Source organism: Meleagris gallopavo, chromosome 7, assembly GCF_905368555.1.
Source record: "Meleagris gallopavo chromosome 7, MGAL_WU_HG_1.1, whole genome shotgun sequence".
NCBI classification, from domain to species: domain Eukaryota; kingdom Metazoa; phylum Chordata; class Aves; order Galliformes; family Phasianidae; genus Meleagris; species Meleagris gallopavo.
In genome coordinates, this window is record NC_139410.1 from 1,741,202 (window position 1) to 1,766,896 (window position 25,695).

Consider the following 25,695-nt stretch of genomic DNA (forward strand, 5'->3'; position numbering starts at 1 on the left):
CATAGGGCTGGGCAGTGCCGTTTCGTCTCCAGACTTCCAAAAGACAGCCTGTTATTGCCTCCTGTCATGTCCGCACAGCTCTGCTTTGGTCACATCCTCAAGCAAACGTAAGGACATCGGTGAGCGAGGGAGCGGTGTAACGCAGGCCTGCTGGGCTGCAGCCCCTTGCTTCATTTCCTCCTTATTTGCCTTGGCCCACCATATTTAGCAAAGCCACCCACCCATAGCGGCAGATTCAACCACAGGAGCAGGAAAAGCCTTCGGCCAGCAAGCTGCAGTTCAAAATACTCCCTCTTCTCCTATCCCAAGACAATTACCTCCCAGTAATGGGGAAAAAAGAAAAAAGAAAAAAAAAAAAACCCTGAGGAAACTGAAGAGTTCTCACGGTGAATTTTATTTTGTAGCAACAATATAAACATGTGAATAAGAACAGGCATCATTTGCAGGGCTGGCCTCTGATCCAGAGTACCCTGAATCCAGCAACCTGCCCAGAGCAGATGCGGGTGAACCTTCCCCCTGACTCCATTGAACAGCCAAGTTGCAGTCCACCAAGACCTTTGTCATGGAAAGACCAATGCTTCATTATCTGCTATTACCAAACTTATGTGCAATCGTGGAATGTATTAAACCCCCCCACCCCCCTCCCCATCTCCACTCTCAGGGTTTCAAAAACAAAACCAAAAAAGGTAGAGCTGCAAACCAGTAAAAAAATTGCTTCCAGCTTGCTGAGACTGAAATGGCCTGTTGGACTTCTAAACTGAAATATCGTTCTAGAGATAACCAAGGGGTTGTGACACAGAGTACTGTATTTACAACTCAAAAATATAACTGTTATGTATTTTAATTTGTAGCAAATTTAATACATTAGTGTTTACAAAATAAGTTCTGGACTCAACTGAAACAGCGTGCTGCTGTTCTTTCTCCTTCCTCTCACTCCAACTGAAAAGACCAGCAAGCTTAAGAGCTTCTTCTGTGATCCACGCACAACAGTTTAGATGTTGAAAAGAAGAGCGTTTCCTGAATGTCTCGAGGCTTGCTGCTCTATTACTCAAGCTGTATAGTTCAAACCTTAAGCTGTCCTTTAGCAAGTTCCATATATTCTTACGAAAACTACTCAGCTACTAACCAGTGCACTGGCTAACATTACAAGCCAAAGAATTATCCGTACTACTAGCTCACACAACAGGAAAGAGGAAACATAACTACACATTCAATCTCTTATTTCTAACAGCAAAGCTGCAAAATCAATCACTTGAAGTAAGATACTTCAGGAAGTGAAACAGTACCATACAGTTCAAGAAACAATTAAAAAAAAAAACAAAACATTTTAATAGTATAAAAAGTTGTTTACCGGTGTTTCTACTATAAAGCTTTGTTCCACAAATCCAAAGTGATAAAATAATTAGGTATGTTTACAGTGATAAGAGACTGCAGTGTAGACATTTCAGCTCACATTTCGCTGAGCACTTGGGTACGATGGACTGTGACTGAATTAATACACAGCTACGACACAGAGCAAACTGCAGACATGAAATACACACCTGAACGTGGAAATCTACCCACTGCAAGGAAACTTATGTCCTTTAACCCTCCTTCACTCCTCCAGAAAACGCTGTAGGGAAAGACTGCGGTCAGAAACTAAGGCATGTAACTATTCTGACTGCAGGAAAGCAATCCTTAACGTGGGAGGTGCACAGAGCAAAGATGGATGCACACAAACGCAGCATGGGAAATTCCAACGTTTTAAGCCCATTATTTTTCCTTAGATAAAATGACATCTGCAAAAGTCAGAAAATGTACAAAAAAAATAAAAACTGTCAAATAAATAAAGAATACGGATGTCAATTAAACACATACATAAAGAAACGTATTGGCATACTGTATGCAGGATACGGTATATTCATAGAATCACGTGGGCTGGACAGCACTTGATAAGGAGTCACATTGTGAAGACTGAATCCCTCATCTCTCTCCTCCAAACATCTTACTGTCTCTGGATATCAGGTGCAACTTCAGTAACTGTACTGAAACTGATGGATAAACTGAAGGTATATCCAACGATCACATTTTCACATCTAATTGGGAACCTCTAATATGGACTCTGCCATATTTTAATTGGCATTTTCTACACTCCTGAACTGTAGATAGGTAGTCTACTGTAAATGCATTATACAAAGGCTGCTGAAACCATAAAAAGTGATGTAACAATAGTAAGTGTCGAGAACATCTGCTATGATACAGAACTGGGCTCTAGGTCTACCAAATGCTATACCCACATAACAATGGAAACCAGAAGATGTTTTTTCCATCTTCCTTTTTTCCTTACAAACACTGTTGCAAACTTGCTGTTTACTGTGTCACGATGTTCACGTTCCTACCTCTCCAAGGATTTGTAATTCTAATGTTTAACAATCAGGTCTATGCTAGGTACACTTAAAGTAGACACTGAAATTTCAAGTAAAATGAACTGTAGCCACATCTACTAGACTCTATACATGTCCCAACATCTAGATTTACTTTGATAAGTTATACAAATACATAATACATTCTTAAATAATGTAGACCCACAATATTAATTTGTGAATCTTTCCACGTTATAAAACCACTTGAACAGGAATGTTTATCCACCTGTATTACTGTTTAGTTTGCAGTGTCTTTTGCTTTTCAGTTTCCACAGATTACTGGACCAGTTCTTATGCTTTGGCTATTGAAATCTCTTATTTGAATGAGGCAACACTGGTTATTAAGGCTGTTTTTTCTTCTCTCGTGAAGTTTCATTCCTTATTATGACACTGGTTTCCAGAACAGGACGACTATCTTGTGTCCTCAGGTTCTGTTTTGATGACCTTCCTTTCAATGTTGTTAAAAGCTGAGTGAGGAAAATCCTTTAAGATACCAAGGCCTTCTGTATTTAAAAAAAGAAAAGAAAGAAAAAGAGATGTTTAAAACACTGCTTGGAAACAAATGTATTCTGTTCTTACTTCAAGGGGAAAAAAAAAAAAAAAAAAAAAAAAAAGGATCCACAAACTGTATGTACACTGTAAGTTGAACAAATGGATAAACTCTTGCCCTTCCTACTGGGCTTTAACCTAGCTGGGTTATAACCTCATTTACATTACAGTGATGAAAGAGTCATCCCCACAGGTCTAATTCCATTCTCTCTAGGAGCAGGACTTACTGGAGATGTACACTACACTAGAAATTTGAAAGGCAAATTTCACCTGGTGATTGAGATGATCCAACTGCAAAAACAAATAAATAAATAAAAAGAACTGAGTTTTCAGCACACCAAAATGAGATATGCAATATTCTTCTTCTCTTTCAATAACCTCTTTCCCATTGCACTTGCCAAACTCAGATGGGATTTAATTATTGTTCCTAAAGCTGTAAGAATCTCAAGAATCCCTGGCTTTATCTTAGGAGCCTACTGTGAAACTGAAACCACCCATGCACGAAGGATTGTTGCTGTCTTGTGTGAAACTTAAGAGTTTCTCCCACAGCCAAAGGGAAACGAGATAAACTTCAGCAGAAGTCAGTGAATGGGACACAGTTCAAAGCACACACTGCATGATACAGAGTACAGGAAGAGCGCCAGGCAGGACAGAAAGTCTTTTTATGAAAACTACATTTACAGTTGGATTCCTTTATACAGACTGAAGCCATATTACCATCAACGAGAGATTGCAAAGTAAGTATTTAACAGCAGAACTTTGGGTCAATACCTCCCTGAGGACAGACACATGCCAGAACTTGTTTATCTTAATCCAGCGATTGCATCTTCCAAGTTTATCCCAAATACCAGGATATCTGTTTCTAGATTAAGAAGTAACACCACTCCTGAAGCTCTGTCTGAAGCCTCGGTTGAAAGGTTACATGCAAGGAGTTGCACACTGAGCTGCCTTCTTCATTCAAGAGACAGCTCGCATCCAGCGGTTCATCAAAGGTTCTCTAAGAAACAGTGGTTAATTTACAAGGGACAGCACTAACCTGAGGACTGGGACTTTGCCTCACCACCAGGGTAAAGCCGGATCAATTCACTGCACAGAGGTTTTCCAACGTGCTGCTCGCCATCAAGTGAAATGTGCTGCAACTGTCTACTGGGAAGATTTGACATCCGGAGATTCAGCGGCCTTTCACCTGGAAGCGGTTCACAGTGACACGTGGATGCATTAAAAAGAAAGCAATAATAAAAAAGAAAAATCAAAAGAGACCAATTTTGTCAGGAATCCTAAATTTTGGCTGCTGGGAAGCTTTCTAGCAGAACAATTGTTACGTGAACATGCTGGTATGTAGACCACTCCAGAACCATGCAAATCTCTGTTATTCTGCTCAAAAAGCCCACTGAGATCCCAGAAATTCCCAGTGCCACTGCACAATGGATAAATGGCAGAAAGCAACGCACAACATCAAGAAGAGCTGGTTGCACACACCTACTCCTTCTGTGTACGTGTATACCGCACTGCTTGACCAACAGACACAAATGGAAATAGATGTTTTAATGCTTACTTGCTTTCAATCCCTCAGTTCCTCCCTCTACTGCTTCTTTAAAAAAAATAAAAATAAAAATCTAGCTTTTAAAAAAACCAAATAAATAAAAAAATCATCTGCTTGCATTTCTTGTCCATACTTAACATTTTCTCCCATTTCACAACACCCAAACAGAAATCTAAACAGAAACCGGTCGAACAAACTAAACATTCCTAACATTAATGCAAGCTGGCAAACAGCCAGTTGGTAAATCAAATAGATCACCACAAAACTATAAGCTTTTTCAAGAACAAGCTACTACAAACATTATAAGAATCTGCTTGCTTCTAAGGAATTTACATAGTAATTTACATAGCCAGCTACTCAAGTTTTGTTCTTAGACTGCACAGATAGGTTAAAAAAAAAAAAAAAAAAAGGGGTGGGGGCATAGATGGGTAGTACCAACTCCATTATCAGCTTTACCTTCAATCTCCACAAAGGAAGAGAACAAATGAAATGCAACAGCCTGAACACGCTGCTCTACTTTCAAAGCTTCGGATAAAACTAGAGACAAGTACTGCCCTCACTAACAGTAACCCTCCCTACCTTCTTCCCTCCCTGAACGTGACTTGTAGGGAAAGCAGTTTGCCCAGCTGCATGACAGTAACAGAGCAGAATCTGGCTGTACACCTGATAGTGTTATTTAGACTGTAACCACCTTAGGGCAGAAATCTTGTCTTGTCCATTCAGTGCTCAGTGCTCTGTTTGTGCTATACTAGATAAATAACACCACTGACAAAGATTGCGTAAGTTCAGATGCATTTGCTGACAGCAACACCGTGCCTGGAAGCTACCATACCTTGTCCATCAACGTTATCTAATGACATGCCATTGGGGCTGTGCTCTTCTGAATTTTGCCTGTAACACCCTGTGGAAAGACGTCTCTCTAATCCAGTCTGGTTGCAAAGAAACTCCATCTGTTTTGCCATCACCTTTTCAGACTGCAAATAAAGCATACATACATCTTTTGAGTCAAAACACGGAAAAAACAGTATCAGATGATAAGACTAGCAGCCTAGATGTAGATTTTTTGTTGACTCGTATGTACAGATGTGTGCTTTACAGTTTCTTCAAATCTATCAAGTAAACAAAGTATTTTTGCACCCATAAAAATTTTCATGCTGTACAACTGAGTCACTCAGGAATGCTTAAAATCCGAGTTGCAGTAGTTCATCCATGCAAAAATGCAACGCTAAATTCTGTTCTTAGAAAACACACTGAAAACACACTTTCTGCGCTTTAGGGCTGTGAGTTACGTGAAGAGAATCTCAAGAGAAGTGAAAAATAAAGTCTTAGCTCTGCTCAAATACATGTATTCACAAAGTATTCCAAGAGCGATGGCAACATCTGCTAAAAACTTATGCCAAGATTTCACCAGACATCTTGGAATCTTTATTTTAGGAAACAGCACTATACAAGCATAAAAATCTGCCATTCTGAAAGTGTAGGATGACAGTATGTTTGTGGGGGATAAAGGTGCGAAATGTCTGTCTAGAAGAAGAACAAGACCTATACACCTCTCGAGAGTGAAATTAAACAATGCAGCGCAACGTGGGAGGAAATGGCGTCTGAATGTTTGTCATTGAATCCAACGCCAAGAAAATTCTAGCTTCCAATTTAATCTTGTTCTTAAGAACATAAATAAGCATTTTGCAGGAAAAAAAAAAGAAAAAAAAAATCACAAGTCAATAATGTTTGTTTAGAAGAGCCATCACGAACATGAGAACACTAAGCATATCAAATTAACCCCAACAATCAACAGGAGAAATTTCATTTCTATTCCAGGTTAGCCTCTCCTACTGTTTCAACTTGTACAGATGCTGACTAAAACGAAGTGATGCCATCTTTCAGAGTGCCCAGCTTTTCCTGGTATATGACCGAAGTCGTGCCTTCCCACAGCAATGCGCTTCTGCTGCGTAGTTCAACGCTTAAATGTGGTGACAACCGAACAGACCAGAAAAAGCAGAGCTTCTCCAGCACAGCCATGACCCTGAAGGAGGGTAACAACCCAAGTGATAACTTACTCTGCTTAAAGGTCATCAGGTTCTGCAGAAGAACACTGACAGCTCAAGCTTGGTGTTGGAACGTAGGTTAAAAAAGAAACGATTTTCAAACTGTTTACTTCCAACTGTGCTTTAATTTTGCTACTCTGTCAGTCCAGTTACTACTTTCGAACTGAAAAGCTATTATTAAAATAGTCAAATAATTAACATTTGACTCCTGTAATCTTTGTTGTTTAATTGCGATAGAAAGAAAAGAACTGCAATAATTGTGATCACCATAGAATAATACCGCAGAGAAGCTGAAGGTCCATCTGAGCTTAAAACACATCTCAACTCCACTGCTGCTCAGCAGTGACCAATGACCAAAAGCACATAAAACCAAGTTAGTTTGATCATTATGTGACATCAGAAATGTAGCACAGTTGTTTTTTGATGTAGTAAAATGAACAGAATTTTCATGACTGGACACTGCTTTGCAATAGAAGAACGCAGGAGCCAGGGTAACAGTCTCAGTCTCAGAAAACAGAAGCGTTGATCCCAAACAAAACCTTACATGAAAATTCCATGATTACATTTGCCTTCAAGGCTGGGATACACTGCAGAAAAGACAAAAAACTGGAAACCTGTCTTCATCTATTAATTGCCTTCTGAAAACGCTGGACTCCTACCAAGCTGGATGTTATTGAGAAAGGCAATGTATCCTTTTAGATCCAGAGGTTCTCTATTTCCGAAGTCTAGTGGACTTCTCTCATAAAAGGAAATGTCAGAACCAAGGACTCTGAGATCTCCTACTTTATTTATTCTCAAGTTCAACAAGTTTCCATTTACAGCTAATAATTCAAGTACACGGCACCAACTGTACCAATAGTACCCTACTTGCTCCAACAGGCCATCTCATATCCTCAAGCCCTCTAAGCTACATTTTGCCTTCTCGGAGCAAACAAGACAGCGTAACACTGTCAGAAGAGTTTCAGAAGCTAATTACAGATTAAGAGTGACACAATCACAGATACGCTAGGTATCTAGCCTCCGAAAATTGAAGCTAATTCCTTTAGTCATCGAACCAATACATCAAAATCAAGGTACAAAGACCTGGCCTATATCATTCACAGTGTAGTGCAGTTGGTTTACCTGGGAATTAAGAGCTGCCGAATCCTCACTCTTTCCCTTAGCCAAAGCAAGCGGCATTTTGTCTGGCTGATAGAGCGTTTGGACTGCGTCCTGGAAGTCAGGATAACCATCCTATTGAGCACAAGAAGAAACCAAACACCAAGAGAAAGACATGATTAATTTTTCCCGCACTCCATCTCTCTGCATACTCAAAAGGAACACCGCAACCCAACCCAAACCGATCACTCTGGAGTTCAGATGTCTGTGCTAACCACAACATTTAAGTTCGTGTCTAAAATGCACACAGTCTCTCTACAGTAGCCACTACACATCTAACGTCCCATACACAAACAATCATATTTCTCACAGTTTCAGGTGAATTCAGACTACTGTCACTGACGTAAACTAGCTTTGCCAGGTAGATTCAGGCCCATCATTTCTGTTGCTCTTTAGATACAGCAGCTTTGGAGATTAAGAAATCAAATATACATGTAAGTCAAAGACCAAGGCACAGCAGATGACGATACCAACCTTGAGAAACTGAGTGAAACCTCTTAAAACTCAACATACAGCACATAGAAACCATACTAGCGTAACCAAATGAAACACACTGCAAAGATTTTAGGTACTCTGGGAAACCAGGATTCAAGAATTCTTTCAGCCTCAAATGCTTATGACATGCAAATCTCTCTTGCAGCTTGCATATGTACAAATAAAGCAAATAAAGTTTGTGTGAAAGCCTGCCAGACTTCATTACAATACATAAATCATCCGAGCAATGGTTTGAGATGAAAAACTTATCCTGCTTGGCACTAAAGATCATGTAAAGCAGAGGAACATCCATAAAAATCTACAAGGCAGAGTATAGGTGACTGTTAAGATCCGGAAAAATACTAGAGAACTTCAATATGGACTCAAACCTGAAAACAGTGACATTTGTAACTGAGTAACCATTTGTAACCCTAAGTATTACAATTATTGTAACATTCATTTTGGCTTTTGGAGGCAAGTGTATGCAAGCAAAAACACTTCTGACAATAGCCAAACAAATAAATTACCACCCGAGAAAGCTGAACTGAGGCCTTCCAGAAAAATCACAGGAAAGACTGCAAGGTCTGTGCAAACTGGGGGCTGCACACCGACCTGAACAGCTGCGGCCAAAACCCTGAGTGCAGTATAATGCCAATAAATTATTCCTTACGCTTCGGGAGAAAAAAAAATAACGTCATTGCATAAGGCTTTTATCCACCCAACATATTCCCTTGGGGAAAAATAAACACGATAAGCATGTAAAATTTCATAACCAGGTAAACTGCCACAAAGCCTCATCCTCTAGAAACAAAGACTTTGCAGTGCATTTCCATGAGCGCTGACCATTTTCATACAGTTGGACCCAAATTCGTTTGGGAAAAATCACTGTGTGTAGGAAGATGAAAAGCATATAGACAAGAACGTATCGCCGAGGATCCTATTTTAGTAACCGATCAGGAATGCGTTCTTTACAGTCTATCTGCCATCACAGCCAATATAACAGCAAAGGCTGGTTCCTACAAGCAGGCCTCCCCGCATGCTGCCGTGACCGTCACCCATCGCTCCTGCCTATGATTCTTCGACGACAACGTAAGAGTGGAGCAGCACCCTGGAGGCCTTCGCTGCTGCTGGCTGCTCCCATTCGCAGCGCGCGGAGGCCGAGGCCTGCTTTGCACCACGTCTGCCTCGCCGCTCCTTCCCCTCCTCACGCAAGAGGAGCCTGCTTCGTGCAGCACAGCATTTCTGTTTTGCTGCGCCGCTGCTCGGTTGTTTTTCAAGAGGCTTCTTGCAGCAGATGTTCCCAGTCCCACATGTGCTTTTTGCTCCCTCTAATGACATTTTTCCTATGCAAACAGTAGACTCTACTGCTTCTGCCATTTTCGAGAAAAACAGCGAAATCCCACACTTAGACTGATTTGCTTCTCAACTGTCTCAGCAATGACGGAGGTGGGCCTTTTCTCTCTCTCTCCCTTCATCCATACTGGCACCAGGGGAAGACATTTCCTCACAGCCTCCACTTCTCCCTTCCTTCCTGCGTCCCCCACAGAGCACTGTGAAATCAGCTTTTGCAAGCCTTCCCCACCCCTCTCCTTCAGCTGAACGGAAACGCTGGCACAGAACAGTTCCTTTCTGCCACAAGCCCGGGGACAAAAAGGCCACGTTCGGTTCTCTGTTTCTCTCCTCTCTTAGCTGTCGGTGCTGCATCTGGGAGCAGAACCCCATCAAGGCCAACAAAGAGCGGCACGATGCTGAGCAGCCCCTCCCTCTGAGCCCACTGCGTGATACACCTATGACTTATTTTGCCTTCTAAGTGCTGCCCCAACAGCTCATCGCTTTGAGTGCTGTTGGCACTGAGTCACGGAAGATGACAAATTAAGGGGTGCCCCTGCCCCACAACACCTATGCGGAAGAGATACAAGAGGTAGCACCGCTTCCGCCCCCATGAATCTATTCTGCCTTCTTCCCACAGCAGACTTAGGAAATGCGACTCCTTTTTATTTTTCTCTTGTAATAAAAACTGGTTCTAAAGCCCAATTCATTCCACTCCTTTTTTCACTCCCTCTGCACCTTTAGTCTCTCATTTGCCTGGAATTTCTCTCCCCCCTTCTCCTCTGTACACTTCACTCCCACAGCTTGCCCACCCACTCTGTGAATAAGAGGGGGAGAGCACACAGGGGAAGAGAAAGGCTTTTACAGGTAATTTGATGTAATTCATGGCATATTGTTTCTTTGTAATGCTTATGTGAGTTTCATATTCATAAAGAGGATAAATGTACATTGGCGGCTGTAACCCAGCAATGTTTAAGCTTGCACACACAGCTCCGCTGGCACAAGTGTGACCTTCAGAGTTCTTCAGGTTTTTTTGGATGTTATTATATTCCAGGAAATTAACTCATCTTTACTGAACCATTTATCACAGTATTGAAAAAAGGGCGTGAAACCTTTCAAAATTCAGACTAGTATTTTTGATTATGCTTTCCAGAAACATTAGTGACTAATGGGCAAAGGCACGGTGAATCAGAATACAGAGGGCAGCCTTAAAACAGAAGCACAGAATGACCTTCACAAAAAAAAAAAAAAAAAAGAAAGAAGCCAGAGCTAGCAGTAACAAATCACCTACATTCTGATCCACTGCATCCAAATATTAGCATGACAGCTAGCTACCTGAGCCACAATCGTTCAGAAACAGGATGAAGATTATTTACCCAGAAAGGAAGAAACAGATTCGCAGCACTTACTGCCACTCCCATTTTACTGAAAATCTCTTTTCCAAAACGTAAATCCTAAGAGCTCAAGGTATCAGATCACTCAGATCTGATCAGGAGGAGTGACCTCCTGAGTAATATTGCCTCTTCCCCCCTCAACACCTTTGGAAAAAAACTACCCAGTTTGCAACGTACTTCAGAACCATAACAAACCACAGTAACAATTGACTTTGGGGAGCTCAGAAGAATCCCCTTGTACAGGAAGATTTATGTTGACAATGACATCTGGCATTTCATAGTAAATAACGCTTTCCTGTTCTATGCAAGTTAACTTCATTTAGCTTAATTTTCTATTTCTTATTTTGGATACAGTCTTATTTCTAAAGCAGTGATTTGCACAACTAAGACACAAAATTTGCATATGCATTTTAAAATATGACTGTCAATTTCAGATAAAAACAACATCAAGTAAACATCCATTCTCAGAATTACTGAACTAAATAGTCCCTTGAGAAAGCAGAGCTGCCAGACCCATCATTCAGAAACTAAGAGAATGCAGATTCCCTAGGGTTGTCCTAGTCCTCAGTCTTGCCGGGTTTTTCACTGCTTTTTAATTTTACTTTTTCTTTCAATGAAGATCCTACAGAAAAAAAAGCACCTCCCTTAATGTGTCACTTCACCTACTTGTTCATCATCAATTATCACTGAATGAAGGAAAAGCTTTCCAATGCTGAAATCTACTTGTCTGTGAAACACTATCTCAAGCAAAGGAGCAGCAACTCCCCACCAGCTCTTACCAGTTAAGGCTAGGCTGGATAAAAGAGAAGAGAGAACCAAACAACCGTCTTGCAACAAATCAGTCAAGGCTGGTAATAGAGTGAAGGCACATAAAATCATTTAATACAGCTTCTACCAGCTCTCTCCTATAGACTGAAGAGCAGGCAGAGCTCAAAGCACACCTCAACACATCTAAGTGGCGTTACAGCTACAAGAAAATTCTCAATGTGCATGTGTGCTTGGCTTCCTATAAACTCAAACTACAACTCAAACTGTACAGACACTGGTTGAACTGAAACAGCAATAACAAAAGAACACATCTATGTACCTATTCAGAACTGCCTTTTCAAAGCTAAGTGCTTCCACTGGGGTTTGCTACACAGGGAAAGTCCTTGTACAGGTAACAAAGCTGAAAAAATGAGAGCCTTGTGTTTGGTGCATCATTTATCATAGATCACGTTACACATTCTAGCATGCTATAAAGCTTCCCCCTGCAGTTAAAGAATATCACATAGCTGCATGACGTGCAATTGTAGCTCAGCCCCAGCTCACATTCTAACGTGCATTTATGTTTGCACCTCTTGGAGCAGGCAGCACAATAAAAATCCCCACAGCACCAGCAACGAATTAGAGACCTGTGTAAAATTCAAACAGCAATTTGTTTAAAAAATGAGAAAGGAAGATTTGCTACTCTTACAAGTTACACAGGTACACATATTTACCATGATGTATTTATTTGAGTAAGTGACTTTCTAAAAGCCCTCAGATATAATTCCCAGCAGTTGCAACTTGACAAAAAGCAAAACACTCATTTCCCTAAGCAAAACCTTGTGCAACTGTATTTATCAGCCCGTGTACACGTGCTTTAGGCCCAAAACTAATCGCAAAATCCAGTAAATTAACACTACAAGCTGAACCATGTACGTTGACACACACAGCTTTTAGCCAGCTTTTGACTTTTCAACAGCATCTCTCCTTTAGCTTATAGCACAGTCAGAGCTCACCAATATTCCCCCATCAATCCGTACCCAGAACTCTGCATTCTGGACAAGATCAGAAGTTGATTCAAGCAACTTAAAAAAAAAAAAAAAAAAAAAAAAAAAACCTAACTCAAGAAGAGAAAAAAACCAAAACCACTACAAAACCCATCCCACCTAACACCAACATCAAAACAAGAAGCTTTATGGGAAGACATTTCCTACAGCACTTGAGTTTGTTCCACCACAGGATGTCATTTAGTTCCATTCCTCCTCCTTCTGCACATCTTGAGAGTAAAGCACTGAGAGCACCTTTACCATAAAGCAAATCCTGCTCTTTACCCCTGCTCCTTCAGATTTCTCCAACAAGCATGCACATTTCCAGAGATTCCAGCAGTGGTTCTCACCCTCTCTCTTAGACCCATCAAGTGTGTGCCAAATATTTTTCTGACCAAGCTCCTTCAACGGATCCCTTCAAAATACACATACATTTTAGCACGCGTGGTTTGAAATAGAGGAGCCACAATACTGTACCTCTATCTTGATTCTCTTTGGTGACAGTTCATCCCTTTCTCCACATTTAGATCTAGAAGAGAAGACATTTGTTATTAGTAAACAGAAGATTAGCCCTGAGCACCAGAGATAATAATGAGAAATAGTCAAGGAAAAAAAAAGTAAGGCAAGGAGAAGTCAGATGCACAGAAAAGCATCCAGTTCACTTGAACTCGGCATTAAAAGCCACTTGAGCACAGAGGAGAAGTATACAAGTGCCTTGTGTTGTTTTCAGAAGTGTCAGAAGACTCATGCACTCTCATTCTGAACAGAAAGGAAATCTGCCTGAGCACAGAGAATCACAGAAACGCCTTTTACTTTGACTACCCAGAATGGATTTGTGTTTACATATAATCAGCATGGAAGGAAGGAGAGCAAAAAGAAAAAAAAATACAAAAAGCCCCCAGAACTGTTATGAAAATGTAGATGGAAAGGGTATTGCAATAAAGGTCAGAGTAAAAATGTGAAAGCAGTGCACAGAAAGTATCTGGATGTAATAAACACGAAGGAAAGTTCATTTTTAACTGTAATCAGAAGCTATTAAGCCTTTGCCATTATTCCATAGCAGTTCACCTAACAGAACATTAACAAGTGAATTAGGACTCTGCTTCTGTTTTTTTCAACCAAGTTCACAAGACACTCCCTACGATCTTATCTTTCTCATTCCCTGGAAAAAAGCAAACTCAGTCTGCAACGTAAGAACAACAACCGCCACCACCACCAGCAAACCCAAAAAATGTGCCACATTAGGGAGCTTTTGGCTACTCTGCCTATTTTACATTAACCCTGAAATACTCAAATGCCTCCTATGCCTGAAACGCTACACTCTCAGATGCCTTTGCACCTGCACTATCACTGCCCTATCTGTACACCAGAGAACAAATAAAAAGGTGATTCAAGACAGCTCAATCTGAGCAGTTCAAAAGCTTCAAGACTTACATAGCACTTTCCTACCTTACTTGGAAGAGCACTTCGCTAGCTAGAGAGCAGGAAGAAAGAGTCTCGTGTGCTTCAGAAGAAATGCTGTGAAACTGATTAGGCGAAGGTTTTAGAGTTAATTAAAGCCTTACTTGGTGGTCCTGTAGGTATACTTGTACGTAACTTCTCGGGAGATTTGCCGAGCTAGCGCGAAGAGTTCATCTCTCCTGGTCAGCAGCGCGTTATCTTTCACACACAGCTGAGCAGCTGCTTCGTTAACTGTTAGCTGGAAATTAAAGACAAAAACAGATCTGTGATTCCAAATACTTTCACCCACTGTCTTTGCACCCCCTTTTGAAATACTGAAAGATTTCAACAGCAAGCAAGATTACTTCTAGTGGTAAACTAAACCCTGGACGGTTTCTTCCATTTATTTATATCCTTAACACACATCAGCTTCTGAGAAAAGATACAAAGCGCCCTGAACGTTCTTTAAAGTTAAGCATTATTGAAATACCCTCGATGTGCTCTGCCTGTGCCTCAACCCAGCGTTAATTAAATCTCTGTACAAGACAGGAGCTCTGAGCATTCACACTGGTTGGCTCCCAAAGCCTGGTTTATAGGGAGTACTATTTTTATAACCGCAATATGCCCCGGACTTGAAAAAAAAATCTGACAGTGTGGGTACAGATGGCTTTCCCTGGTGAATACAGCATGCATTCCGTAGAAGGTGATGGTTTAAGAAAGGATTAAACTTTTTTTTAGCGATGCTTCTCACCCTGGTGTTTGTGAAGACTATCTTCAGACATGAATCAAATCTAACTAGTTTCAAGGATGTTTTCCCAAGCCTGCTGGGACACATTTCTAGTGGCTCTGCTGCTGGCAATAGTTTGATAAAGAAAAAAAAAAAAGCCTTAAGGCTCAAAATGGTTTCATAACGTACTTGAGACACCTATAGAAAGTGGTGATACTGCCAGCAACTGCAAAACATCGCCGTCTAAAAAGCACGCTATCAACACTAAGGATACACAACTTAATTATTGATGTCATGAGAAAAACCCACACTGGGATGCAGGAAAAAAGATTCCTCCGCTCCTTCCACAGCAAACAGGCTGACGAGACATTTTCACTTCTTCCTTAACTAAAGAACAGCCAGCAATGGTCACGAGGCGTAACAGCAAGAGGACAGCATAACAATACTGCGGGTCCTTTTCGCAAAGGGTGCACATAGCTTTATTTTTCAAAAGGAAGCTGCTCTGCACAGGCTTGGCTTCTCACAAGTGAGCACAGCCTCAGACTGGCTGCTGCCATCCGCAGTACATTCTGTGTTAGTCTCAGAGTCATGAACATTCCAAGTCAGCTAGGTTATTTCAAGCACACTGAGATATTCTTCACAGGCCAAATTGTGGCATCCCTGGTCCCTGCCTGGCTGAGGAGGCAGTGCAGAGCGGCAGCAGCTCGGTGTGCAGGCTGAAATGCTTGAAGGTGGGCACAAACACACAAGGGGCCTCTAATGCTAGGGGTCTTAATGCCAGGACGTGCTCTTTTACCTCGCTATCTATCACACTGCTCCTGCATTAACTGGGAGCTTAGCAGCTCACCTGAACCACTGCACCTTCGTCCCTGAAGGACGGAAGCTGGCACACGACACAAGGAGCACACCATCCTCAGGCAGAGCTCCTGATGTCAGCCAAAAGAGAAATTTTGTCTAGTGCCACAACAGTTCTCCAGGGAGGATGGCAAAAACATGCATCAGCAGAGCTGAGACTCTCTGTGCAGCCAGCACCCAGTGAAACCTCACAAGAAACACAACTGCTCTTCTTGATATTTCACAAGCGTTTTTTCCTCTTCTTCAGCACAAAAGCCTCTGATCTGATTAAGATGTTTCCTGTGATACCTGAATGCTAAGCAGAGCACAAACACATCTTCAACAGCTGGATACGTGACCTGAGCTTTCAGTCTCCGTGCAGACAAAAAATGCCCCACAGAGATAGATGCACAAGGAAGCTGAAGTTCACTCTGTGCAACACCTCTAGGTTACTACGCTCCTACAGAACAACATGCTAAAATAACCAACTGTTACCCATTTGAGAGGAACCGTTGCTATAATGGCTACCTTTTTCAGAAAGAACCCAGGAAAAATAATACAAAAATAAAAGGTTAATACAGCACCTATGGCAAGAATTACCATCCAAAGCAGGTGCTAATTTCTGTCAGAGTGATAGCTATTACTTTGCACAGGATGAATAATATGACTAATGTTTACAACATAATTCCAAGTATTTTTTATCCCTCAATAAAGGTTGCAAAGAACTAAAACGGCTGAACACTTTGGGTACTTCTAGACAAATGCTGTTTATCCTAATATATAAGAAAAGAGAAATGTTTGTTTGTTGATTTTTCCTGGTTTCTCCTCAGAGGTCAGACCCAGACTACTGAATTGCATCATGGCTTCCTGCCTTTTCAGGAGGCACAATCCTGCTGTGAGAAAGTACTGTATGCCTGAATAGCACGATTCTGTATGCTGGAAGCCTTGATGACAGAGCAGTACGTGACCGTACAGGCTCTACAGAGAAGGATGGGTACATTCCCATCTGATGGGGTTTATAGTCTTGCCCCCCCCTCCCCCTCCACCCTCCCTCTACCCACTTAGAATCACATAATTAAATACTAAGCCTTACTGTTCTGATGAGTCAACAAAAGAAAAAGGAAGACACTGAGTTAGACAGAATTTATTGCTTGTATTTCTTAGTCCTGTTTCTCACACTATTAAACAGGATTTTTTCAGTTTTATAGGTACCCAGACAAGTACTGAAATACCGACAAGCAAATTACAGATGTGACTCAAACACACCAGAGTCACTGAGTGCAAGGCCAAGCCTCACACGCATCCTTCCTCCACTCCAACTTTAGACACGACTCACTCTCCTGCCTGAAAGGCTGTGCAACATGGAGACAATGGGAAGGATTAAGGAGAGCGTGTTTACTAGTTTTGGAGCCTCTTTGTTTCAAAGACTTTGCATTAGATTAGATAAGTGCCTCAGGCCGATAATGCTACCAACAGCACATACCTCCAGAATAGCTCAGCAGTTGCAGTTCTCATTGGTCTCTGATGCCTGCTCAAGCCCCTCGGGATACCACAGAGTTCACACAGTAACAGAATGCTCTCAGTATCTTACCACCAAGTTTAAGGCAAATCTGCATGCAACTCCACACTGCTTGAGGAGTCAGAAGTGCCCTGATCTTTATCATAAGAAGCAATCCACTACTCAAGCTTTTTAAATTCACAGAGAAGTTTATTCAGCTGCTCACTGCCAGCTGCAAGGAGAAACTTTGAACTGCAAGGCAGAAGGACAGTCTTGGAATGTATTAACACGTGCAGAAACATCATCTCCGGACGAGCAGAAGCTTACCTCCCTGCTCGTTTAAGGTCCTTCCTTCAGAGCAGCTACATGCTTAAGCCATTGAAAATAAAAATCCACTGAAATTGAATTCATAAAAAGGCAAACTCTGGTTTACCAAACGGCAAACAACAAACAGTCTCAGCGGTCACGGAATATCTGTGCCTTTTGTGCTTTAATGCAGAAATGAGAGAAAACTGTTCGAGACAAAACTTGGTGATATCCAGCCTCTTTAAGCAAACAGTAAACCAGTTATGAGCAAATTCCTCTTGTTTGCATGTGTGCAGCTCCCATCAAGTTCAGTGAGGCCTCACATGCGTAAGTGAGGCATAAGTCAACCACATACTCCTTTGATCCCATGCCCTTAGTCACAATAGCGATAGAAATATTTCCTAAAGCCAAACCATGCTCTCATTCCAGCTTTAAACATGGTTTTACAATGATCTGTACAGCTGCACTAAGACACAGTCACAGGGCAGAGCAGTCCTCCTTTCTTCCAGTTCTTTGGCACTCTGCTCCTCCAAACGAGCACCCACTGTTCACACCGCCAACTTCAGAGAGCCACTCCTGAGCCCAGCACACCTAACACACACACTGCCCCTCCACCCTCAGTGCACACCTTGCTGTCTGAGGAGACGTCTGCTCAGATTTCTTTCAGACTAAATTCTTCAGCTCCTACTCCAGAAAGAGATGGAAGAAGCGCATGGCCGCACGTGCTGTGCCGCAGGCCTTGACTGCACCCATCCTCAAGTGAGGAGAAGCCCTTTCTCCCAGTCCTGACTGCACCAACACACATGGGGCACCTCACAATTAAGCCTCCCAAATCCTGCCTTCGCTTCATAAGCCACATGTTCTGTTACAGGAGAGACTTCTGCAAGGACAGGGAGAAAGGCTACGTTTACATTTGTTCTTGCATATTGGAACTCTATACATCATATGCATAGACACAGTCACAAAGCAAGCAAGTGAAAGGTGTGCAACTGAAACCTGTAGTGCAAACGTGACTGACTAGTGACAAGTTCCCATGAAGTGTCTCCCTGCTCTGCTGTTCAAGTGCTTGTAAAGTCACTGCTAGTAACGTGCACTGTCCTTCAAGTGAAAATACATAAGCAGGAATGTAAAGAAAAAGTTTGTTTTCTGTCCACGTCCTCAAAAACACTAAGAGAATCTTGTTTTATGGGTAGAACAATGGGTAACACACCTACCAAACTTCCTTTTGAAGTGAAAAAAGGCTAAAGCCAGTACAACTTTTTTGGCACTCCTGAAACATAAACACTGCCTTCCCTTTTGGGAGCTCAGTCTTACATGCCAAATTTTAAATCCAACTGAAATTTTGCAATCTCTGTTAACTGTAAAAATGCTGATGCAGCATTCATATCAACAGTTGTTCTGGCACTGCTTTGACTTAATGTTTGTTCTCTTGTACTGTACTTTGGCATCAGGGAACTATTCCCAACACAGACACACCTATCGTGTTACAACATAGGCAGCACGAGCCTCAAGAAAGCCAGAATCGAAGCGAAGGAGGCCTGCACAGACTGTTGAGGACAGGAAGGAACAGATACTAAGCAGGTATTGATGGCAAAATCTTCAGAGCACAGTCACCCATCATTGCTGGAGACAGTAATGTTTCTCCTCACAACTTTCACTGTCTGCACTTTGCTTGGCTGGCCCAAAATCACTGTGCTCCCTGAAGAACGTGCCATAGGTGGTATCATTAAGCTTCATCCTTGCCCAAACACCACAGAAACACCCCCCCAGGTTTAGGAACCTCATCTGCAGAACCCTTTTTTACTTCATGTGAGCTACAGAGAAGGGTCTAGAGCAGCGTGAAGCAACCAAGCCGGGTCATTCTGTTACCAGACACAAGTTGTCTTAGTTATTAGTCTTCTAAACAACCAGCTTATGCTCAAAGGCCCAAGAGAATATGAAGACAAGACAGGTTTAAAAGGGTGCTGAGTGCCTAGAGTCCCGAGGAACATGCTCAGTGCAACACCAGTGTGCTATTTCGTGCTTAAACCCTCTGTCTGGAGGGCTGTAGCAGTGACTGAGCATTCTGGTGACATAAAGCTGAAGTCAGCGGTGCACACACACACACTCACACACACACCCAGGAAAGGGTATTTCTTTTTCACCCAAGACTTCTATTCCTGGGCAGAGCTGGAGATGTCTCTTGCAAGACACGCAACTCTCATTATCCAGTCAAGAGTGCCCATAGAAAGTGTACTCTATAAACAGCCCCTCACAAAAAGTGCAGAAATAGGGGAGGAAGCCCACTGTTGCTCAAGGGACTTTACCTCGTGGAGAGTAAGATGCTTGCCATCCTTTCTTTTTGAGTCAAATCTGCCATATATTGCACTGTACTTCCTGATTTCCTCCTCTTTGTGAGGGTCCTCATCGCTCATCTCAAAGATGTGACCAATCATCTTTGCCAGTTTCTTATTTGTTTTCAGTAACTCCTTGACTTCATTCAAGTCACTTTTGGGCAAGGAGGGAACCATACGTTCTACGCATTCAGCAACTGACAGAGCAGCAGCGGCATCCAGCGTCTCACTGTTCTCCTTTGGTGAAGCGGGAGAGCCGAGGTCAGCCGGGGAAAGGCTATGCTCGCTCTCTGTCGTGTGGTGTCCTTGCCAGAGCCTCGGCTCGCTGCTGCTCTGTAGTGATAAGCTCCCCACCACGTCAGATTTGCTCGCACCCACGCTCTGCACGCACGTTGTGGCAGCGCATTTTGGAATCTTCAAGTGAGGCTCTCTGGTAGCGCTGTTCCGTTCGTAACTACTGCAGGATATCCCCAGCCAAGCAGGAGACCCTTCTGGCAGTTTATAGATCGGAATGCTGCTGACCGGTAAGGAAGTGAGAGGCTGGTTAAAAAGACCAGGGTTTGTCACCCAGTCCCTCAGGGCCTTCTGCAACCGTCGCACGTGAAGCGGCTTGCTCGCCATGCCTACCAGAGCCATTATCTCCAAAAACTCCTCTTCACCTGCTTCACAGAGCTGCTGGACGTCATCACCACCCTGCTGAATGAAGGCATCGAAGTAGAACAAGAGATTTGCTTTTTGTAGTATTCGATACAGCTGCAGTTCCCCAAGGGTTCTGGGTAGCGCTGACGCCATCACGGATGACAGAACCTGCAGACAGCGAAAGCAGAGAGAAGATGAACATCAGAACGCTGACACTCAGATGCACTCCCCCCCCGCATCTTTCCTTACGATTGTCAACTGAAAGGATGGGTTCTTTTTTTTCCGCTCCCATTACAAGAACACATATGGAAATGATAAAATTGGTGATAATTCTCTTTTTTGTTGACCAGTTAGTATCTTATCAAACAAGAGACTCAGCTGAAACATTTGTGAAAAAACAAATCAGTAGATAGTTGCGATGCACCTACAAAGATGATGATTCAAACACAAAACCAGCTTGTTTTCAGCATTCCCTCTTCATGTTTGTTCCCAAGAATGTCATTCAATATTGCTCACTGCTTCTACACCACTTTTTTTTTTTTTTAATATCTTCAGATCAAAACGATCACAAAAGAATTACTGAGTACTTGATCCTCTGAAGAAAAGAAAAACATCAGTTTTGATTCTCCTTAATTCTCAAATCGTCTTCCTCCATGACAATCTGGAGGACTGTAAGAGGAAAACAGAAAAAGAAAGCAATGCTTCACGCAACCCCAGAGAATGAACGAAGCTGGATTTGCGAGGGACTGCTTCAGAACCAAGCATTTCTACCATCTTTACCACTTGATCTACATAGGATCTAATACCTCTGCTCATCTTAATCACAGTAGCAACAGCCACAGACGAAACAAGAACTCCGATGGATTCCAACACATACAGTTTAAAAACTTGGAATTCACCTGCCCGTTCCATCTGCTAACAGCAGTGGGTCATCGATAGCTACGAGATGAAATAGCACTTGGCTATACAGCAATTGCACTCCAAAGGCTCCCAAGAGACAAATAACACCAGTCGCCTGTCCTTGTTGCTGCAGGAAAGCCATTTGTACAGGTTTCAACTTGGGAGAAAGGTGTTTCTGTAAAACCCGCATTATCCACAATAATCCCACAAATACGAAACCCTTCAGAGAACGCTAAGATCTCACACTTACACGGCGGCTTTCACAACTACAAGCAGATAATTTCCAGTATTAGTGTATTAAGCTAAACGACCAATCAATAAGACCTAAAGCATGCAATTTGCAGTTGGTTCTGAAGGTAACAGAACTAAAACACAGAACTCGTCTGCTAGCATTACTGCTTTTTCACATTATACACTTATTTTAATGTGAAATAATTCACATCGTGCTTCGATAGCAAACGCAGTAACACCCCAAAATCTGCACTTAGAGAACACAATGGGGGAAAACCAGTTTAATGACACGAAACAAAAATATACCCTCAGCACAGGACTGGCAGAAGAATGAATATATTTTTACGTATCTACTAGCAAAAAATCAAAATCAGTAGGCCAACAAACTTCACAAAGACGTGTATGGCAGTGATCGGATACAATATGAACTAAATAAAGGCCTGAAAAATAAAAGAGCTGCACATCTCGTCCTTTAAAGTTCTGCAAAGCAGAACTGACAGCCATAGCTGTTGCATGCGAGTAGTCACCCCAAGGGCCTGCTGCTGGGACCTACATCTACCAGGCTGTGTGCTTGGAAACTCGAGGTGCAACTGGAATGCCAAAGAGCTGCGTGTTTTTAGACAAAGAGCTGAACTGTAGAAAATCATTAATTGCAGAACAACAGTTAAGTACAGTCTACACTCCTAGATGGGAGCAGCAATAAGGAAACGAAGCACACTGCTTAAGGAAATTCTTTAAACAGCACATAATTCTGTACTCTAAAGACTGCCATTACTTCTCAGAAGTTGTTGGAAAAACACTCCAATTCCATGCAGACTTGGACAAGACAACACTAACGGCCTACGGATCAGCAGCACTTCAGCAAACTGCTCCTACCCTCCTGCTTCAAATGATGTGGTCCTTTTCTTATCAATACCACAAATCAATTTGTTTATATAACTGCTACAAGAATACCCATTCTCTCTGAGAGACATCCATCTCTGCACCGAATCTACATACATCTACATAAACGGGCTTTGTGTGGAGAACCAAATTGAATTCTGAGACGAAGGTGGCAGTGAAATTACACGCAGCCCAAGCGCTCCAGGCAAGGCATGGAGCTAATTTTTCCAGCCCACGGGCTGGAAGAAGCAACCATAGCCCATGAGCAGCCTTTACCTAGAGGCTCTAATCAACAAATCTCCTCATGACAGATAATACTGGATTAATATGTACTATGGAGGCGTCAGCAGTGAGTCCACAGTTCAGACTGCGCCAAGGTTTGCATTTAAAGCAAGACTGAAATCCCCTTGTTTCATACTTTGAAAACCAATTCTGCTTTCCAAATTTAGTACAGTAACTCCTCAGAGGGCCACGCAAATTTTCCATGTAAGATCGCTCCTAATTTCCGCAGAGCAGACATTTTCAAACACTCCCTCTTTCGACCTTCCTCCTCCTCTCATCAAGCTGAGCTCCTCCAGTTGGACCACGCTCACCCCGACAACATCTCGAGCACTTGAGAGCTTTCCCACCAGGACAGCCCCGCTCCCTGCCAGCTGTGCTGCCTGCCCAGCCCCTCCCGGCCCACTCCCCAGCTCAGCTCTGTGCAGCCAGGGAGGCAGTGAGCCGGTCAACTTGGAAATGTGAGACGGGACAAACGGGAAAAGAAGCAACAACAAGGGTTTGCTGAGACAGCAGCGTGGCATTCCAAGAATCAGGAGCCCCTAACCCAATAGACACAGTGCTGCTCTCTCTGCTTGTCTATTGGGCAACACCAGCCACAGGGCACCCACTCATCGGGGTACCAGTGCTACCCATGTCTCATGAGATGTTTAAACAGCTTCTCTGAGGCAAAAATGAAAGCTTCTCACCCTTGCTACCATTTCTGAGAGCAGCAGGGACAGCACTTTTAGGACAAAGGGTAGGCACGAGGAAGGGTTATGCAATGGGCAGACAGTGAGAAGCAGACACCACAAATTGCGTATGCTCCTCAGCAGGGAGAGCACCTCAGGAGGCCCCGGGGCACCACGGGCATTCCTATTCCTCCTCTTCCATGGCCACCCCGAACGAGCTGCTTTGGGAGAAGCAACATCAGAGGCTCCCCTGATGCCAACCCAAATGCCGTGCTGCTGTACAGCGAACATACAAACCTGCTGAGCACATCCAGCTGCCAGCCCTCACAGCAAAGGGCTGCAACACGAAGCGAGTGCGAGGATACGCGTTCATCTTTTACATTTTCCACGCACAGAACAATGAAGCCAGGAAACTCCCCGTGGCAGAAAAAGCAGTTTGGAGCACAGGTCGAGCTGCGCGCCGTGCCAGCCGTACAGGAACCAGGAAATCACGGCTCAGACCCGCGCTGCCCTCGCCCAGGCAGCGCTCACGCCTCCTCCCTCGCCCCCACCGCCTCCACCCTACCGCTGACCGCAGCGCGGCCGTGGGAGCGGAGGGCAGCGCAGCAAACACGGCACAGCGCGCCGCCAGACCCGGCCCCATCCACAGCCCGACCCAACCGCCTCTTCGCAGGTACCGCCGCACGCCGATGGGACCCGAGCGTCACCGATTCAATAGGGAGAAGGAGAAACACGCAATCCCGTATTCGAGGCAAAAGTCACCGTTTCATAATGCATCTCCATCACTTGGGGCGTTCTGAAGTCTCTGAGGACGCACCGGGTTCGGAGCTGAGCGCCGCGCTTTGCATATTCATCGCCTTTTGCAGCGTTTCCAGAGGACTTTTAGCAGGAGAGGAAAATTACACGGAGCTCCAGCAACAGCGAGACTTTGCAAATTAAACAAGTCTCGTCTGGCTCTGAGATGTGCCAAAATACAGCCTCGCTGGCGGGCTCCCCGCTCGGGCACTGAGCTGCAACTCCTAACAAACCGAAACACGCGGCAATCGCGTGAGGGCACGGCACCGCTCGGCACCGCACGGCCCGGCCCCGCACCGCCTCGCTCACCGCCGCCGCTCCCGCACACCGCCCGCACGGCGGACCCAATGCCCCCAGCGGCACCTCGGCGCCGCCCCCCCGTCCCGCTCCGCTCTCCCCCGGCTCAGCGCTCCGCCCGGCCCGCCCCCGCCGGAGCGGGCGCCGCTTTCCGCCCGCGGGGCCGCCGCCCGGCCCGGTCCCTCACGTACCCCGCGGTAGGCCTCCGCCGCGGGCCGCCCGCGGCTCCCCTCGCCGCCGTCCCGGCGTCGCAGCCGCAGCCTCAGCCCCGCCGAAGTTCCTGCCAGCGCCCCCCCGGCCCGGGCTCCTCCTTTCCCATGGACGGGGCGGCTGGGCGAGCCCGTCCTCGCTGTTGCTGTTGCTGCTGCCGCCGCCGGGGGGTGGGGGGGGCGCGCGGTCGCCCCGCCGCCCAGCACCGCGCTCGCTCGGAGACCGAGGGGAGGAAGGAGGTAGGGAGGGAAGGAAGGAGGGAGCGGCCTGCGCCGCCCGCGCCGTCACGTGGGGAGGTCCCGCGCGCGCTCCGCCGCCCCCTCGCCCACGCGCGACCGCCGCGTGACGCAGAGCCCGGCGGGGGCCGCCGCCGCGCGGGGGCGGGAGCGGCAGAGGGAGCGGGGCGGGGAGAGCGGCACCGCCCGCCGGACCCCGCGCTTCGTCGGGCGTAAAAGTTTCCCGAAGAGGGAGCCCGCGGGGAGCGGAGCGGCCCCGCCCCGCCCCGGGCGCTCCGCGGTTCCCATGAGAAAGCGGAGCCGCGCGCTGCCCTGCGAGACCGCAAAAATGTGCGCGGCGCAGCCTCCTCCCTCCCACTCCGACGGGTTTTGCATGCGCCTCGAGGCGCTGCAACCGCGGCGATTAAAGCTGTCGAATATTACGGCTATCGCGCTTCTGTCGGGCACCCATCTTCAACGCGCCGTTTGCGCAGCCATTGACCGCGCTCCCGAGAGCCGCCGGCGACGGCCGGTCCGCCAACCCGCCCCGCCTCGTGTGAGCACGGTGTGGCTCCGGGGGCGCGGCCCACGCCCCGAGGCCGGCAGCCGCTCCGCCGTCTCCCTCAGCCGATATGACGGCGCTGGGCAGAAAGCCAGGGGCTGCCGAGGAGGCGAACGGAGGCTTTCCCAGCGAGGAGCGGGGAAGCGTGCTGAAGTTGTATAGCGCCGTCCCAGAGAGGACGCAGCGCTG

General features: G+C 44.8%; 1 protein-coding gene across 2 annotated transcripts; it reads right to left on the reverse strand.

Annotated features, from left to right (window-relative positions):
- Positions 1–375: 375 nt before the first annotated feature.
- NAB1 (NGFI-A binding protein 1) lies at positions 376–25,013 on the reverse strand. Of its 2 annotated transcripts, none has more exons than XM_085228602.1 (8): positions 24,711–25,013; positions 19,799–20,632; positions 14,253–14,386; positions 13,165–13,216; positions 7,662–7,772; positions 5,327–5,468; positions 3,988–4,137; positions 376–2,905 (listed from the first exon to the last, which is right to left on the reverse strand). In XM_085228602.1, the coding sequence occupies exons 2-8, from the start codon at positions 20,615–20,617 to the stop codon at positions 2,814–2,816; spliced, it is 1,500 nt and encodes a 499-aa protein (XP_085084728.1). In that variant the 5' UTR covers positions 20,618–20,632; positions 24,711–25,013; the 3' UTR covers positions 376–2,813. The 2 variants fall into 2 exon arrangements, with proteins under 2 accessions (XP_085084728.1, XP_003207476.2); XM_003207428.5 differs by lacking the exon at positions 24,711–25,013 and adding an exon at positions 24,190–24,590.
- Between the last annotated feature and the right edge of the window lie 682 nt (positions 25,014–25,695).

Excerpts from the sequence above, each read along its gene's own strand:
- NAB1 (XM_003207428.5), bottom strand. The coding sequence starts at position 24,210 with ATGGAGATGCATTATGAAACG. Across the intron at positions 13,217-14,252 it reads TATACCTACAGGACCACCAA|ATCTAAATGTGGAGAAAGGG; the intron begins GTAAGGCTTTAA and ends CTTCTCTTCTAG. Across the intron at positions 5,469-7,661 it reads CGGCAGCTCTTAATTCCCAG|TCTGAAAAGGTGATGGCAAA; the intron begins GTAAACCAACTG and ends CTTTATTTGCAG.